Here is a 17,429-nt window from a genome sequence, read left to right on the forward strand (position 1 = left end):
CCTCCCCTGCTGCTTCCTTTGAAGCTCATATGGCCGTTTAATAGCTGCTCATCTCTCATAAAATAATCTGTTATTATTGGTGCTGGTTTTAGGGTTAGTTCCCTGAATTCAGTGTTACCGAGGGGGCAAATGCCAGGGCTGTGCAAAGGGGGGGTGAGTGCAGGTCCCTGCCAGTAGGGACCTGTGCTCAATCCGCTTTAAACCTCTCCAGAAGTTGTACTCAGAAGCGGGATATGCTTCCCTAGAGTGTGATTACCCCCTTTTCCTAAGGCCAGAGGAAAAGATTCGGCTTTTTACGGAGCGACCTTGAGGCAAAGCGCTCCTCCGCAGCTGGTCCCCCCCGCCTCGTCCAGCCACAGCTTCTCCGCGGGATGTTGCAACCCATCCGGGGGAATTTTCTCTTGGGGCTCCTGGTGCTTGACGCAGCCCCACTCCGCCACGCTCGGCAGCACCGCCGGGACATCCAGAATCCATACATATGATCCCGTCCCTGCCACACGGAGGCACAGCCCGGCACCTCGGCGGCAGCGGGATCCGCCGGGACGCGCAGTCTTTGCTTGGGATGGCCCCGTGCCAGAAACTTGTTTTCCAGGCCCAGGGGAGATTTCTCCCGGGAAGATTGTCTCAGCTGAAAACTAAGGCAAAGTTTGGTCCCTCCCCTTCGGGCAGAGCCCGGCAGTGGCTCTGCCTGCGGGACAGACGTCCTCCTGTGGGAGCAGCCGCCGCTCCCCTGGCTCCGCAGGGCTCTGGGTGGCCGTCCTGCTCCTCTGGACGGCGGGACGGGAGCACAGGGCGACCGGGACACCGCACACCAGGTATGGGAAGCACCAGGCGCTGCTCGAGGGCAAAAAAAGGGTCTGGGGAGAGCACGGGGAGGAGCGACGGTGACGTGAGGGGGATTTTAAAGAGCTGGGTGGTTGCTGCGCAGCCCTTCACACAGGTTATCAGCGCTCCCCGCTCCCCGGGTTCAGCCGACTCATGCAGGAAGCCTGTTCCTAGTCCTCGAGGGATCGCGTTTCTCCAGTTCCTCCCTTCCAGCCCCGTATCTGGCCCCAAATCCCTGTGCGTCCCTGCGGAGGGGTGGGATTCACTCCGGTGGACGTCCCCCTTCGCCGTTGAGTGTAGGGCGAATTTTCCGGTGGGGAATAGTAACCCACCTCCTGACACGGCCGTGCCCAGCCTGGCGATGGGAAGCAGCAGTGCTGGGCTGCAGCAGAGGAAACTCAGACTAGATGGAAGGGGAAAAGTTAATTCACAGCGAGGGTCTGAGATGTGCAGACCCGAGGCGTGTCCTGCTTTGAACAGGGGCTTGGACTGAGTGACCTCCAGCGTCCTTGCCCGCCTAAATACTTCTGGGAGGTTGAGAGGGACACAGCTGGAGGTTTTGGGTGCTCTGCCAGCACAGCATTCACCTCCCACACACCCAGCATCCCAATACCTGCAAGGGACCCTGCACCCCAACTGCTGTTGGAGCTGGTGGGGAGAGGGATGGTGATTTTAAGACGTGGGTTTCCTGATGTGTTTTAAGCTCGATGAACTCAGTGGTGAGGTGGTGGACTGGCAGACGTCAGAACAGCCTGACTGTACTTTACCCTGTGTACTGCCACAGTATTTTACCCTGTGACACAACCATCCAAGCCTCTCCAGGAGCAGCAGGTGGTGGCTCCTCCAGAGAGGGACCAGGGGTGGTGGTGCTGCCTGGGCTTGCATTTACCAACCCACTAACATGTTTATAGCAGCCAAGAAGCTGTTGTGACTTATAAATAAGATCCTCTAAGAGGCAGCTCAGGAAACAGAGGATACACCAATCCCTTCTCCGATGTTATTAGTGGGTGGCCTCCCCTTTCTCTACCTGCTGGGAGTGAAACATTCTATCTCTTCAAAATCAGCTAATATGATGCAGGAAGGGGCTGTTCTCCAGTGCTTGCAGAGAAATGATAGGGGATGCTCCTGCTGTGGGACATACACTTGGATTTAACTACCGGATCCAGAAACTCCACAGTTTATGGAAAGACTGAACCCAAGTGCCTCCTCCTGCTGACTGCAGAGCTGCTTCCTGCTGCTTCCACCTGACATCCCCATGCCCCAACCACACAGCAGACAGGTTTCTCACCACCCAAGTCCTGCTGCAGGCCCAAACCAGCAAGCTAAGGGTAACAAGTTTTTTCAGTCCTTAAAATGGGGTATTAGAAAGCAAGGACAAGAGCTGGGGCTCTCAGGTAAATGCTGTCATAGTGCTTACGTGTGCTTTTTCCCCCAGACCCTGTGAGTGTTGAAATGTTTTGGTATCTGTGGTAGGGACTAAGGTGATCCCATGCCCTGGTGATGAGAAATCGCTCATTGGTTCAATCTGCAGTGCCAAATCAGGCAGGGGATGTCCTTAAAACAGATTAATTAGAGCTCAAGAAGGGGACAGTGACACCTTTGACCACTGTGGAATATCATACTGGGGAGCGCTACTGAGATGAGCATGCTCCACCATTGGTTCTCTCAGTCTCCATTCCTGATCTTGAGAAGGGGGATGTACTGACCTTCCCCAGCCTCTGTGCTCATGGTGATGTGCTGTCACTGAATTACTGAGGTCAGCACTAAGCCACATCAAGATGTTGCATGGAAGCAGCCTTTAAAACATGCAGCATGCTTGTTTACTGGGAAAATAAGTGGCTTAGATCAGTGAAAAAAACACACATTAGCATTTCAGTGACAGCCTCAGCCTTTTACACTCTGCAACACAAAAGGCGCCAGTGTGAAGGGCTCTTTCCTTCAGCTCCCTCACATTCCTCAGGCTCAGCTCCCCTGCTTTGGCAGCCTTCAAATAAAGGAAAAGACAAGGTCAGGAGAAAAAAAAACAACAAAGGAGAAAAAAATAAAAAGGAAAAAAAAGCCAAACCCCAAATCTAAAACCATAGGTCCTGGTAAAACCTCCCTTCCAGCTGCCCACTACCCAAGTGAGCGCTCCTGCTTGGGAACTGCTCACCATTTGCCAATGGCTTTCACCCTTCCCAGAGCCCCCTGAAGCCCTTTCCTCCCTTGCTGGAGAAGCTGGCACCTCTGCAGCCCCCAGCTGCTGAGACAGACACTTGTCAAGGTGACAACGATCAAGTTTTGTCAGGCACATGGAGAGCCTGCTCCAACACCAGCACCACCATCCTCTGTCCTCCTGCACAAGCAACTTCCCAGAAGATTCATGGAGATGTCAGGCCCCTTCAGGAACAGCAAGCCCACTTCAGAAAGTGCTGGGAAGTAGCACAGTGACACCCAGGACCCCATCCTGCTGCTCTCACATGCATAAGCTCTCCCACTGGAAATCCCTGGAGCACTAGAGGGGAATTTGCAGGATTTGGCCCAAAAAAGCTCCATGCTGGACCATCTCCTCATGCCAGTTCACACAGACCCATGGAAGCTCGTGCTGATCTATACTGACATTGGATCCAGCCTTGGAATTTAAAAAAAGCCTCTGTGTTTATCCAAGTGTTGGGAAAGGCTGTCGGAGCTGCTTCCTGTGCCCTTTCAATCCCCAGCTCCGGAACCGCTGCGGGAACCGCCCTGCAGCAGCCACAGCACATCAGCTCTGGCAAACAAACTCAAACCCACAAACTGAAGGCAAAACCACCATGAGACACGAGGAAGCCATCATCTCCCTGGCTGAATTCACCATCAGGAACGAGGACATGCTGCTGGAACTTCCATTTTACCTGTTTATCATGCTTGAAGTGGACCCGGCTCTCATCTGAGGCATGTGAGGACTCCAGCTGTTAAAAATTGAGGAGCAAGACGCTCATTTCAGGCCTCAGCTACTGTACAGCCAGCATAGCTGTGACACTCCAGACTTAGAACACATACAGACATATAAACCCACAGCCTGATTTCTTAGAGAGCATAAGAATTTAATTTCCAGTACCACAGGAGGAGAGCAGGGCTGATGGATGCTGTTATCCCAAAGTACCTATAGGGAAATCAATTCCCAATGCTTAACTTAACAGCCTACAAGGGGCTGGGTCATTTCTTTTCTGCTGCAGGTGCTGGAGGTGCACAGATGAAGGTTGAAAAGTTGGTTTAATACAAAAAGAATGGGCTGATGATGTAAACTATGGAGGCTGACAGGCTGGAGGTTTGATATTTCTTTTTCTGCTGTTTTTTCAAGGGCTGGACACACTGGGCAGAGCAGCAGTTTATCATATGAGTAGTAAAACACTCCGCACAGTCACTGTGTTGTTATTCAAGTTCCCCCAAAAGAGTAAAGAAGAGCAAAAGCACCATTTTTACCTGTACCTGAATTGGGCACCTTCCGAATTTCCCAAGAAATAATGACATTGTTCTAGAGGAAAGCTGGGAAGGTGTTTAAAAGTCAGACTTCAGGTGCAAAATGTGTTTTCAACTTGTATTTCTTACCATAAGCAAGGTGCATTTGGTGTCCTTTTCTTAATATCTATTATTGCTTTATAAATTAATGTTCTGCTTAATACAGCTGGCTTATGAGATGTGTAGAAATTTTAACATTTAGTTTGCCTTTTAAAAAACAGTCATGACAGTTTCTGAAATCTCAAAAACACCCCTCACCTGAACATCTTTCTGTTTAGAAAAGCCACATTAAAGCATACAGACCCAGAGCTTCAGTGGCAGCTGAACTCCAGCCCTTTGGACTTGGAAAGGGCAGTCACAGCTCCGCTCCTAAACCTACTGCCAAATCCTTTCATAGCCCTGGGTAATGGAAAGAAAGCACTGCTAACAAAAAACACATTAGAATTCAGTAATAGCCTTACAGCTATCAAAAAAAGAAAAGGTTATGTAAGTTACATAAAAGACCTCAAATTAAAAAAAAAAAGTTCTACAAAATGACAAATGGGCCTTTGTGGAACAATTAAAAATCAGGACAAACTCTCAGAGAAACTATATCATAAAATAGTCCACACATTTCTCCACCAACTTACAAAAAAATTTTATTTTTGTTTTTCTGTTTTTTTAATGAAAGGGAAAAAAAGTTCCCAACAGTCTCAGAAAGCCTAAGGTTCCCCTTGAGTACTAGTTTTTGTCTGGCTAATGTACTACATGCAACAGTTCCCCCCATATTTGCAGTTATGGTTAGGTCAGCTTTTGCTCCAATGCCTCCCCAGTTAGATCCTGCTCTGTAAATGATGCCTAATTGTCAGCTGGAGACCCACACAGCAAAGACACTGAATTCAGCACATTAAACTTCCCTTTACATCTTCACATGAAAATAAAGTTGGCTTTTTTTTTTATCCCATATTTGGCTAAAGCTTTAACAGTTCCAGAAATGCAGTATTTGGCCTCCTTGTTTACTGCTGACCCCCAACAATCCTCACATTTTCCTTATGTACACGTTGCTTGGTATCAAGGGGAAACCCTTCCAGAAGCAGCAACTCTGGCTCCTGTGCATCCAACAGCTGAAGGAGGAACTGGCAGGGCAACCTCTCAAAAAACAGCAGCTGAGCTGCCAAACAGTCTTAAATCAGCCACTTGGCCAGGTTTAAAACCCCTTCCAGCAGCTAGTATTAGCTGCCAAGCACTTAAACCTAACCACATCCTCTCCTGCGATCAGGCAGAGACTTTTCCAAGCACTTTTGCTTTATGGGATGTAAGGACGATGGAGCTGGGCTGTAAGAAGGATGGAGATGGGCACGCTGGGACGATGGAGCTGGGTTGCTGTGATGACCACAGAGCTGGGTATGCCAGGGATGATGATAAAGCTGGGACACTTGGATGACAATGGAGCTGGGCATGCCAGGGATGATGATGGAGCTGGGACACTTGGATGACAATGGAGCTGGGCACGCCAGGGATGATGGCACTGGACACACCAGGGACAACAACGGAGCTGGGCCACTGGATACAGTCTTGAAGTGGTGGATGTGGAAGGGAATTTTTTCCGCATGGATGAATGGAGCCATTAGCTGCAAAGGGGAGACAGGAGGAGGGCAATACCACACTGGAAGCGCAGTTTCCTTCTGGCTCCCTTTCCAGGTGCGTCTGGAAGGGGTGGGTGAATATCCAGCGGTGGCATCACTAGCGTGTGTATGTCCCGCGGAGCAGCCCTACGCAGCCAGGTCGAAGTCGTCGCGCTCCTGGTTGTAGTCGAGCACCTTCTGCCGCAGGCGCGAGGCGTCCACCCAGGTGATGAAATCCTCGACGGCGCGGGGGACGAGCAGCGCGGGGTCTGTGACCACCTCGGGCCCCACGCGGACGTGCCCCTGCTCCACGAAGGTGACGGCGTGGCGCAGGTTCTGCGCCATCCGCAGCTTCACCAGCAGGCAGGGCAGGCGCCGGCGGCAGAAGGCGGCGGCCGAGAGGCTCTCGCAGACGGCCAGCGACTGCCGGCTGCTCACCAGCCCCAGCCCGTGCAGCTTCTCCAGCAGCGCGGCGGCGCAGCGGGCGCGGAACGCGGCGCTGTCCGGGCCCAGGTCGCGGAGCCGCCGGGCCAAGGCGCGCACGGAGCGGGCCAGCGCCTTGTACTGCACGTAGTCCTCCCGCCGGCCCAGCCGGTACCGCCGCAGCGCCCGCACCTCCGCCAAGTTACCGCCCGACGCCTCCCAGTTCACCAGGTCCAGCCGCCGCAGCAGCTTCTGCTCGTGGTACTTCAGTTTCCGCACCATCTTGACGAGATACGGGATTCAGGCTCCGCCGCGCCGCCGGCTGCGAGGGGCCTTTCCGGGGAGGAGCGGCCGCCTACACCGCGGTTCTTCCGGGGAGGAGCCGCTGGCAGCGGCCGGGGAGTGAGTCCCGCCCCGGGAGTCCTTCCCCGGGAGTCCCGCCCCGGGGCGGCCGAGCCCAGTGGGGCCGTGGGTTGGGGATGGTCCCGTGTCTCCTTCTCGAAGGAGAAGGCAGCGGATAGAGCCCACCCCCGCGGCCGGAGCGGCTTCCTCGCTGCCCAGCCCGGGATGCGGCTGCTTCCCCCCGCGCTCGGCGCATCCCCGGGGCCAGCCCGGCTCGGAGGGGTCACCCCAGGTACGGCCGCACCGCCCCGACACCCGCTCCGTCACGGGCAGCCCGCCCTTGTCTCTCCAGGGATCGAACCCGGGCTTCGTCATTCCTCCTGGAAAAATGGCAGCGGCGTTGTATTTCTCCGTGACATCCCGCTGCTCCTGATGAATAGGCCGATTTTCCTTGAGGAGCCGCAAAATCCTCCCTCTGTGCGGTTCGTAGCACCGCAGACCTCCCGAGTGCCACCGCGGCCTCCCCAGCCAAAGATTTCATCCCACCTTTCTGTAAGTGCACGGTGCTGTCTGATCCTTAGGATTCAGGATACTCCAAGGAAATTCCCCAGTAGAACAGGTCAGGTTGGTGATTCGGGATTTCTCTGATTCTCATAAAGCAGATTTATGTATCGGCTCAATCTTGAATTTCTTACTCCTGGATTTTCAGCGCCCTGGATTTGTTTCAGGGTGGGTGATCTGGTCACAGAGGCCATGGCCCTCTCCTGATTTGCTTTGCGCTTTTGTCCAGGTTTGCCAGTGAAGGCACCAATGGAAATGTGGACCAACAGCACTGAGAGATTTTACAGAATTCCTGAAGGAAAGGGGCCACACTCGGTTGGATGTACGGACCTGATGACAGAAAATGCAGTTGAGGTAAAGCTTTTGATTCTTTCTCTTTTGGATTTAAGCCACAGTGTCAGTGAAACAACTTGCTGTAGTTTTACAGAGGAGTCACACAGAAGGTCTTGTCTGTGTGCTCCATACTGACATTCACAGCTGAGCTTTCTACCTTCTCCATCCTGGTGTAGGATGTATACTTGGCATTTGCTAGATGGATGTAACCTGCAAGCCTTCCCCATGGCCAATTCCTCCTTCCTCCTAATATCCTTTTCTTTCTGACTCCCCTACTCAAGATACTGCAGAGAAACTGTGTCCCATCCACCCCACCACTCCCTCTTGCACTGGGCTCCTGAGGAGACTCCACATGCAGTCTCTGTGACTGTAGCTGTTCTCATCACAAAGGTCCCAACAGGATTTTGCAGTGTTGGGAGATGCAGGAGTGCAGGGCTGGGAGATGAGGGTGTGCAGTGTTCCAGCTGCAGGGTAAAGTGTGAGATGTCTTCTTGAGATTTTATCTCTCTTGAGAAGAACAGGATGTCAGTTCTGTAAGAGGTTAGCACAGTGAGAAGCCAAGATAAGAAGATGGGTACAGTAAGCACACAGGTAGACAAATGACTTCACTTGTGGGTTTCTGTATCAAATCTTCTTGCTTCTTAAACAATACGCCTGCAGTAACACTGTGGTTTTACTCCTCAGACTAGCCATAGTGGAGCTTGTGATCAGTTTGCAGTGGTTGTTCATGTTTTCCTTTACTGAGCTTACTCTGTATTAGCACAAAGCAGCAATTAGTTTCTCTTTGCAATCAGCCCATGTGTTTTTGTTTTGATAAGCGTTCTGAACAATTCCAGTTCTCTCAAGCATAGATAATGAACATCTCTCCCTTTCTGGTAAGCAGTTAATCACTGGGGAAGCTCACTGGGACTGTTTTGAGATCGAGTTAATATCTTTACCAATATGGAGGGAGGTTCTTCCTTAATGGTCTTTGTGTCAAAGGTTGGTTCAACTTTGATAAGTAAATAGAAACAAGGTTCATTTAACAAGCTTTTGGTAAACTGATACATTAGTGTTCAAGAAATCAGGCTTTATTCTAAAGCTCATGTTTATTTTGGCCCTGATCTTAACTAGCTAAACCAAAAGCACAGTTGGAGCAAGACAGTGAATTTGAATAGTGTGTCGCAAATTCCCTTGCAAACCAGGAAGTAAGAATGCAGATTACACACAGTTCATCTGCCTAGAACTCTGCTTTGAGGTGTGCCATTGGTACATTGCTGCTGTCTGCAAAGGAAAAGGACTGACAAGGGGTATGGAGGGTCCACGTGAGTGTGGAAAGCTTGGGTGCTTTCCTGGGACACCTGGAGTGCAGACAATAAAAGAAGATTCAAACTGGTGGTAAGGAACAGAAGCAGATAAAGCACAGGTTAGCAAAGTTGTGTTTAGAAAGATGGACCACTAGAGACTTGTAAGCATCTTGTTGAGGAGGAAGAACAATATATTGTGTTCCCTTGCTGTGCAGCTGCCCAAGAACTTCACAGACAGCCTCTGCTCAGTTTAGCCAGGAACACTATAGCCACAAGACCATGCCCCTGACACACCTCCTCTGCTGGACCACACTTCCAGAAACTAGTCTCAGAGTAAAATCTGTCTTGGTAACCTAGTGGAACAATAAACATCCAAGGGGGTCCTTTCCCCCCCTCTCCCAGTTTAGCAAACTCAGTTGGGTCAGTAACAGCTCCATGAGACTCACTGACGCAAGGAAAGCAATGACAGCTCCCAGCTGAAAGGGTGAAGGGACAAAGTCATAAAATCATGGAATCACTGAATGGTTTGGATCGGAAGGGACCTTAAAGACCATATGCCATGGGCAGGGACACCTTCCACTAGGCCATGTTACTCAGGGCCCTGTCCAACCTGGCCTTGGGATGAGGCAGCCACAGCTTTTCTGGGAAACCTGTGCCAGGACCTCACTGCCCTTACAGTAAAGAATTTCTTCATAATATCCAATCTAACCTTGCTCTCTCTTAGTTTAGAGCCATTACCCCTTGTCCTGTCAGTCCAGGCCCTTGTCCAAAGTGCCTCTTCAGCGCTCTAAGAGCCCCTTTAGGTACTAGAAGGTGATCTAAAGTCTTCCCAGAGCCTTCTTCAGGCTGAACGTCCCCAGCTCTCCTGGCCCGTCATCCTAGGAGAGATGCTCCAGCTCTCAGATCATCCTCAGTCACCCCTCTAACAGTCAGCCCTATAAAACTGCATCATAGAACCATTCCCAGTGAGGAAGACAGAAGGAAAGATCCAGCAAGATGCAGAAATGGAGCAAATCGGTAGTGACTGTAAATTATTAACTTAGTTAAATGGAGCATTTTGAATTAGCCATAGGCTAACCTAGGGAAGGTAATGTGCATCTCTACCTGTGAAGTTCTGTATCTCATGCTACTTTAAATTCATTTTAGGGACAGAAAGTGAATTGGCATCAAAGCCTGTATACGATAATAATTTTCTCATGAGATTCTCTTAAATCTCTTGAGCTGTCATTCTTGCATCTCAAGCCCTTTATATAGATGATTTTATCTTCCTTTTTCTCTGCCATATATAAAGAAATGCCAATATTGCTTTTTTTACTTTCCTCCTGATCCCAGGGAAGCTTCTTGCGCCTGTATTACCCAGCATGCGATGCCACAGATACTGAGGAGGCACGATGGATTCCAGATCGAGAATACTATCAGGGACTCTCTGACTTCCTTAATATGTACCGGATTGTAGGAGAAAGGCTTTTCCATTACTACGTTGGTAAGACTGGTTCTAGTTTTATTCCTTGACTAGTGCATGAGCTCTGTTTGCAGGCCGCTGCCTCGCTGCTCCAAGAGCAGGGTGGTATTGCTGGACTGAAAAATATATTTTAGCAAACAAGTGTTTTTGTGGGATGGGTTTCTGTAGGGAGGCTCAGTGTTGAATGTGACCAAGTTCTCAGGCAGTCCCTGACTGCTGTGGATAGGAGTGTCTGGGCAGCTTTCTTTAGGAAGAGCTTGGGTAAGCTGCACCTGTGTGTTGGGATTCAAATCCCACGGGGAAATGTGCAAAGATGTAAAAGCTGGAGAGATCCTAAGGTCTGAATACCAACAAGACTTGGATGCCGGACTGTTAGCATTTAGGAGATATGTAGACCTTGTGCCAGACTGTGGCTGGGAAGAAGAGAGGAAAAGTATCTTCTGCCAAGTAGTAAGTATTTTCAGAATGAGATCCAGATTTGTCTTATGTATTTTAAAGATGAGACTTAGTACCTTATCTTTGGGTGACTGCTCTGAAGTCAGTGGTCACCACATTCTTGGGATCTCTCCCACAGGAACGAACACTTTCTCTCATTTCAGTAACAATGACATACACTTCTGTTTTTATCCAGGTTCAGTGACCTGTCCTGCAAAGTCAAATGCTGCCTTTAAGCCAGGAGAAAAATATCCACTTCTTATTTTTTCCCATGGACTTGGAGCTTTTCGGTAATTCTGCAGTTTGTTGACAAACTATTTTTGTTGTCTATGGAGACAACAGTTACCAAGGATGGTTCTGAACAGTTTTTCAGTAGGGGGGTGAGATCCTTCTGGAGCTGAAACAGATTTCAGTAGTAGGCTGCTGTGTGTCAATATGCCTCCACTGAAACAACAGCAGTTAATAAAAGCAGGGTTGATGTATTTCTGATCATAGAATCATAGAATAGCCTGGGTTGGAAGGGACCTTAAAGATCATCTTGTTCCAACCCCCCTGCCATAAATAGGGACACCTTCCACTAGACCAGGTTGCTCAAGCTCCATTTGTTTTCCCTTTGTATGATCGGTGTGAAGGTATTTACTGACCCATAAGCACTGTGAAGACTAGCTAGTTGATTTTTGGACAGCTCTTTGGAGATGCAAAGTGCTGTATGTGCTACAGTAGCATTTTCCCTTCTGACAGTAAAACAGCACCAAGGTTTTTTGAACAGGCTTTGGTGCCTGGCATACACAAACATGCTCTGCTGGGTAGCAAATTCAAACAGAAGGAAATATCGAGTGGGGACTAGCACATACATGGTGTAGTCAGCATTTAAAAAGCAGTGGAGTTGAAAGAGTTAATGACTCACCAGAGTGTTTTTTTTATTGCAGGACAATCTATTCTGCTATTTGCATAGAGATGGCTTCTCAGGGCTTTATAGTGGCTGCTGTCGAGCACAGGTGTGTATGCTGCATGTTTTGGGAGTTCTGATGGCAAGAAATTTTCTCACATTGAACAGAATGTTATTTATTCTAAAGAAGAATTTTTGATTCTTTGTAAAAAAGAAAAACTGACATCTCTCTTTCAGCCCTGCCCATAGCTGGGCATAGCTCCCATAGCTCAACTCTTCCCTAAACAAAAGGAACTTTGCTTAGATAAGCCCTGGAGTAAAAAGTCTCACAGTAGATAGAATCTGGAGAATATAAAGAAGTTGAGAGTTTTGGTGGGGTTATTGCATAATTTAGAAAGTCTGTCTACACTCAGTTGCAATTGCAGTAGCACTGGTTGATAACTGGATCTCCAGATCAGTGAAATCTAAAACCTGTGCTGACTTCTTCTCAGACCAAATGGAATGCATACCCAGAAATAACCTTTTGCTGATATTACAGAGATGAATCTGCTTCAGCAACATATTATTGTAAAAGAAGGTCCGTTTCTGAATCACGGGAAGAGTCTACATCAAACATGGAGAAGGAGTGGATCTACTACAGGAAACTGAAAACTGGAGAGGAGGAGCGTTGCTTGCGCCATAAGCAGGTACTTGGACTGGGTCTGTGCTCTGGGAAGTGTGGCAGGAGTGCTGTGTTTAGGGCTGACTAGCAGACTCTTTCCCTTTGGCAATGTCTACAGTCTTCTGCCATGACTCAGGGTATATATAAATATGGATCAAGTCATGTGTTCCTGAAGATGGAAAAGCCAAGAACAGTTTTCTTCAGAGCATAAACAACTTCCTCAACAAAGCTTTCTCGTGAAGCTGCACTCTTGAGCTGAGTCAGCTGTTTGTCCTCTGGTTCCACTCAACTTTCTGTTTCTTCTTTGTGTCTTCACACTTTTACTGCCCAGCCCAGCCTATAAGTGACGCAGAGTTCAGTTCATATGTTTTTGTGGCCTTAGGCTCGCTTTAGCTTTCATTTACAGTTGCATAGCAAGATGAATCATGGCTGCTCTGAGGGGGATGTTTGCTTCATAGTCTTCAACACACTGAAGGTGGTTTTTAGCAATGTAAACAGTGCAGACCTCCTGCTTATAAGCAGTATCCATGCTAGATGTGATGTGACCATACTGATGAGCTCCTCCAAGCATAACTTGACCTTTAAAATACGGGAGTGATTTTCCAGCTAGTGAAAACTCAGCCAGGGAGATGCTTCTCTTTATCTCCCAGGGCCATACAGACAGCAGTCCAAGAGTCATTTCCTGTATGCCTACAACATCCTGCTTATGAGTCTCAGTGTGTAATGTCTGAGCTTGCAAACAACCTGCAGAAGCCATTGTCTACAAATTTCACAAGTAGAGAAGTCAGGAGATTGGGATGTATTTGAAATTCAGTGGTGCACAGACATCTTGCTGGCTGCCTACACACTGTGGTTCCCAAGAACACTCCTGTTTTTTGATTCTTCTTGAAGCTTCTCTTTTACTGACATATCGAAGTTAAAAACTGTTCTTATGTGGGACAATGAAAACCTTTATTTGCAACAGCTTTGCTACAGTTTTCAAGGATGTGTATATATAAAAAATGAGATGGGCTTCTTAGCTGTTTCTTATTTGGGGTTTATCCGGTGTAAAGACAGTTTCAAGGCTATTGTGCAGATACCCCAACCTCTCTTTCTCCCCAGGTGCAGCAAAGAGCACAGGAGTGTATCAAAGCTCTCAATCTCATTCTTAAAATCAGTTCAGGAGAGGAAGTAACAAATGTACTACATTCAGACTTTGACTGGAACAGCCTAAAGGTGAGTGAAAGGTGGCGACTGCATTTTGTTAAACACCTAATAATGCTTCTGGTCTCCCTTTTCCATTTCTAAACTGGTTCCTGTAAATTATTCTGAAGATCACACTGTAGATCTATGAACATATTCTCAGGTCATCTCAAGCTGGATAGATAGCAATGGAGCTGAAATGATGCTCTTCTCACTTCAATAGGATCTATTTCCTAAGAAATTATTCCCTTTAAAAAAAAAAGTTTGGGAAAGAAAGTCTCTTACGGCACCTGGATTTTTTTGACAGGATTCTGTTGATACTAGCAGAATAGCTGTGATGGGACACTCTTTTGGTGGTGCTACAGTTATTGAGAGTCTCAGCAAAGAAATAAGATTCAGGTGAGTATGCAAAACAAGGCAAGAGACATTTGGCACTGGAGAGCTCTGGAGCAGAGCACCTTCTCTAGGATCCCCCAGCTACTAATTAGCAACTGAAGCAAAGGTTTGTTTGGTATGTCTTGCTTTCTCCAGTCATGCTTCTTCCAATTGTGGGGATGTGGTGGAACCTAATAGCTGTATCTTATTATATCAGGATACTGTGGGACCCTGCTGTCCTGGCAATGGAGACCAACAAATGCAAGAACAGACTAATTCTCTTCCCCCAGAGTAGAAATAATTTTGAAACAAAATGATTCATTAACCTGTTCAGTATCAGAGAGAGCTCTTTCCCATGTCTCTTGCAACTCAAAGCATGCTGAGAACTTCCATTAAAAGCTTTCTGCTTCTGTGCCAATATCCAGTTGTTTTTGGCAGGTGTGGCATTGCCCTCGATGTGTGGATGCTTCCTGTAGGTGATGACATTTACCAGAACAGTGTCCAGCAACCACTGCTTTTTATCAACTCTGAAAAATTCCAGTGGGCTGATAACATCTTAAAGATTAAGAAGCTCATCTCCAATGACACAAACAAGAAAATGATCACTATCAAGTAAGTGTCCAGGATCCATAATTTCTGTGGTTGAAGGTGAATCTTTCCTTTCTTGTTGGAGCTGTGCAGTTATATGTAACTGCAGAAAGACAGTCACTAGAGCACAAGTCCTATGAGGAGCAGCTGAGGGAGCTGGGGGGCTCAGCCTGAAGAGAAGGAGGCTCAAGGGGGAACCCTACCACTCTCTACAACTACCTGAAAGGAGGGTGTAGCCAGGTAGGGGTTGGTCTCTTCTCCAAGTAAAAAGTGATAGGACAAGAGGAAATGGCCTCAAGTTGTACCAGGGGTGGTTTAGATTGGATATTGGGGAAACTTTCTTCACTGAAAGGGCTGTCAGGCATTGGAACAGGCTGCCCAGGGAAGTGGAGGAGTCACCATCCCTGGAGGTATTTAAAACTCATGCAGAAGTGGCACTGAGGAACCTGGTGTATTGGTGGGATTGGCAGTGCTGGTTTAACAGTTGGACTTGATAATCTTAAAGATCTTTTCCAGCCTAAATGCTTCTACGATTCTGTCCTTCCTCATGGCCCAGGTTTTTACTGCACACTTAAATGAGCCATACATCTCCCATACTGGGGACAGACCTCTCAAAGCAGCCAGTAACTCCAGGTTTTGAGATACTCCAAGGTGTGCATTCCTGCCCTGGGTCACAAGTGTTGCATGCATCATCTGAAGACTTTAAATAGCCTTCTGGGGGCAGTTCTGCACTCACCCAGTGAAAGCAGTGCAGTGGATGGTTCTATCCTGCACCACAGACAAGGAAAACAACTCTATCTTGATGTTTTGCTAAGCCAACGCTTTATTGCCATTGCCGCTGTAGTGACCTACACTGAGCATGTACGAACCTTCCTCCCTTCTGTGCTTAGTACAGAATTTCCTGCTAATCTTGCATGCTTGTGAGATTAACGTGTTTTATCTTCTGCTAAAGAAAACAGTGTAAGACACGACTGAAGTCTTTGCATATTTTAATTGCGTGATTTAATGTATTCTTATAAACCTGTTGATCATTTCTGTATTTGCAGGGGATCAGTACATCAGAGCTTTCCTGACTTTACCTTTGTAAGTGGAGGAATTATTGCAAGATTTTTCAAATTAAAAGGAGAAATAGATCCAAATGAAGCTATTGATATCAGCAATCATGCTTCATTGGCCTTCCTGCAGAAACATCTAAGTAAGTATCTGTTTACAGAAAAGAAGTTAGCTCATATTTAATTCCTGTGAAGCTTTTTATTCAGTTTAAAGCAAGATCAAAACCACTTGGGTTTTATTTCCCCTGTTTTACAGGTCTTAAGAAAGATTTCGATAAGTGGGATTCACTTGTGGATGGCATAGGACCCAATGTTATTCCTGGAAGCAATATTGACATATCTCCAGCTGAACCTGAATAAGGAATACAAAGAAGTACTGAAAATGCCATGGACATCAGGACACTAATGCTGGCCAGACATTGCTCAGACATGGGGTGGCATTAAACACCTACACAGCTTTTGGGGTGTGGAATAAAAAAAAAAAAAGGCATTAAGTTACATTACCATAAAACAAGAGATTTTGGTTCAAATGAGTTAGTAGGATAATAGTGAATGGATAGTAGGATAATACTGAAATACTGCAACAGGGTAACTTCTGCTTTGTAGGCAGCTTGGGGGAAATCACTTCATGGTAATTTAAATACTCTTTCTGGTTTTGACCTAAGTCAAGTTTGCGGAGAGACAGATTAAGCTCCAAGGAATACAACTACAGTTCTGCTTACCAAGCTTTAAGTGAGTTTGCATCCAGCAAGCAACCAAAACAAAGCCCCCCCCAAAACCACCACTTTGTCATTTAGATAGTTTCAGCTGTACTCTGACAACAGCTGTGAGTTGGGGCAGGTTGTTGCTCCTTCCAGTCAGAAAGGTACCAGTGGAGGGTGGTCTTCAAAACTGCCTTATTTTAGTAAACCACAGTAAAAGCTACAGGAAATAGTTAAGATCACAGCAGAGAAAGGTGTTTGTTCAGACACAGGACTCCTCGTATGAACTTGATCCACTTAAATGTAAGATCTGTGTTTAGTGCCATACCTAGAGAATATTTCTATTCCAAAAGCTTCTGAATTGGTCACTCTTGTTGTAGCACCTGTAATTCCCTTTGGGCAAAGCTCCAGGCAGTTCCTCTCTTGTTAATGTCTGTTACCACTATCACACAGCCTGCAGGTGAAATTATAGAGATGTGGCACCTGTAAAGCTCCCTTTACATGGTCCTTGTTAGCACTGCTTGATCTCCTGAGGTCTCCCATGGTACTAATTCTCCCCTGATATTCATCTTTGTCCAGGTACAGTGCTGTCTGTAGCTGACAGAGAAGCAGCTGGCTCCCACTGACAGAGAGCAATGGTAATACCTGGACAAACAGTGTCAGCAGCCACCTGGTCAGCCTTGTTTAAGGCTGTCATTTTTGGATCAGAAGTCTCTGAATCTGCCCCATGGGAAGGGTGTCTTAATTATGTTCATTTCAAAATGAGGTTACAAACAAAACTGAAGCAAGCAGCACAAGCAAAGCAATTAACAGTGTAATTAAATGTTACATAATCTGTGATCTTAAAATGAGATTGCAACCTAAGACCTGTCCTTCAAAATTTAATGAAGTTCTTTCCAACCTACCACCATGTATTGTCTTTATTAAGCAATTAAAGATGTGTTTGTCTTACTGAGTCAGCACCAACACCTGAAACCTACTGTGAGACAGCCAGACTGACACTATCAGCCAGCCTGCATTCCTAATCCATATGGCAGCATGAAAAAATCCACAGCTTCTGAAGAGGAGGAAAAAGCTATGCTATATAGGAGCATGGAACACTGCTATAAAATAAAATCCCCTTTTCAACACCTGAGGAGGAGATTAAAAGGCGAGATCTCCTTTGAACAGCTGCAGGTTAAGTCCTTACACTGCTGTACCAGTGTAGCAGTGACACCATTCTATTGGGTCATC

General features: G+C 47.3%; 2 protein-coding genes across 7 annotated transcripts; one reads left to right on the plus strand and one right to left on the minus strand.

Annotated features, from left to right (window-relative positions):
- Positions 1–463: 463 nt before the first annotated feature.
- On the plus strand, positions 464–17,101 carry PLA2G7 (phospholipase A2 group VII). Of its 6 annotated transcripts, none has more exons than XM_027719287.2 (11): positions 464–815; positions 7,462–7,586; positions 10,184–10,334; positions 10,945–11,038; positions 11,678–11,746; positions 12,176–12,323; positions 13,400–13,513; positions 13,788–13,879; positions 14,294–14,467; positions 15,490–15,638; positions 15,752–17,101. In XM_027719287.2, exons 1-11 carry the CDS (start codon positions 479–481, stop codon positions 15,853–15,855), a joined length of 1,557 nt encoding a protein of 518 aa, XP_027575088.1. In that variant the 5' UTR covers positions 464–478; the 3' UTR covers positions 15,856–17,101. The 6 variants fall into 6 exon arrangements, with proteins under 6 accessions (XP_027575088.1, XP_027575515.1, XP_027575171.1 ...); XM_027719714.2 differs by lacking the exon at positions 464–815 and adding an exon at positions 6,269–6,590; XM_027719370.2 differs by lacking the exon at positions 464–815 and adding an exon at positions 6,683–7,290.
- On the minus strand, positions 4,915–6,878 carry IMP3 (IMP U3 small nucleolar ribonucleoprotein 3). The gene has a single exon (XM_027719831.2). It carries the CDS (start codon positions 6,609–6,611, stop codon positions 6,054–6,056), a length of 558 nt encoding a protein of 185 aa, XP_027575632.1. The 5' UTR covers positions 6,612–6,878; the 3' UTR covers positions 4,915–6,053.
- Positions 17,102–17,429: the final 328 nt, after the last annotated feature.

This window comes from Pipra filicauda, unplaced genomic scaffold (genome assembly GCF_003945595.2).
Source record: "Pipra filicauda isolate LSUMZ 115617 unplaced genomic scaffold, ASM394559v2 scaffold209_size2725305_pilon, whole genome shotgun sequence".
In the NCBI taxonomy this organism is placed as follows: domain Eukaryota; kingdom Metazoa; phylum Chordata; class Aves; order Passeriformes; family Pipridae; genus Pipra; species Pipra filicauda.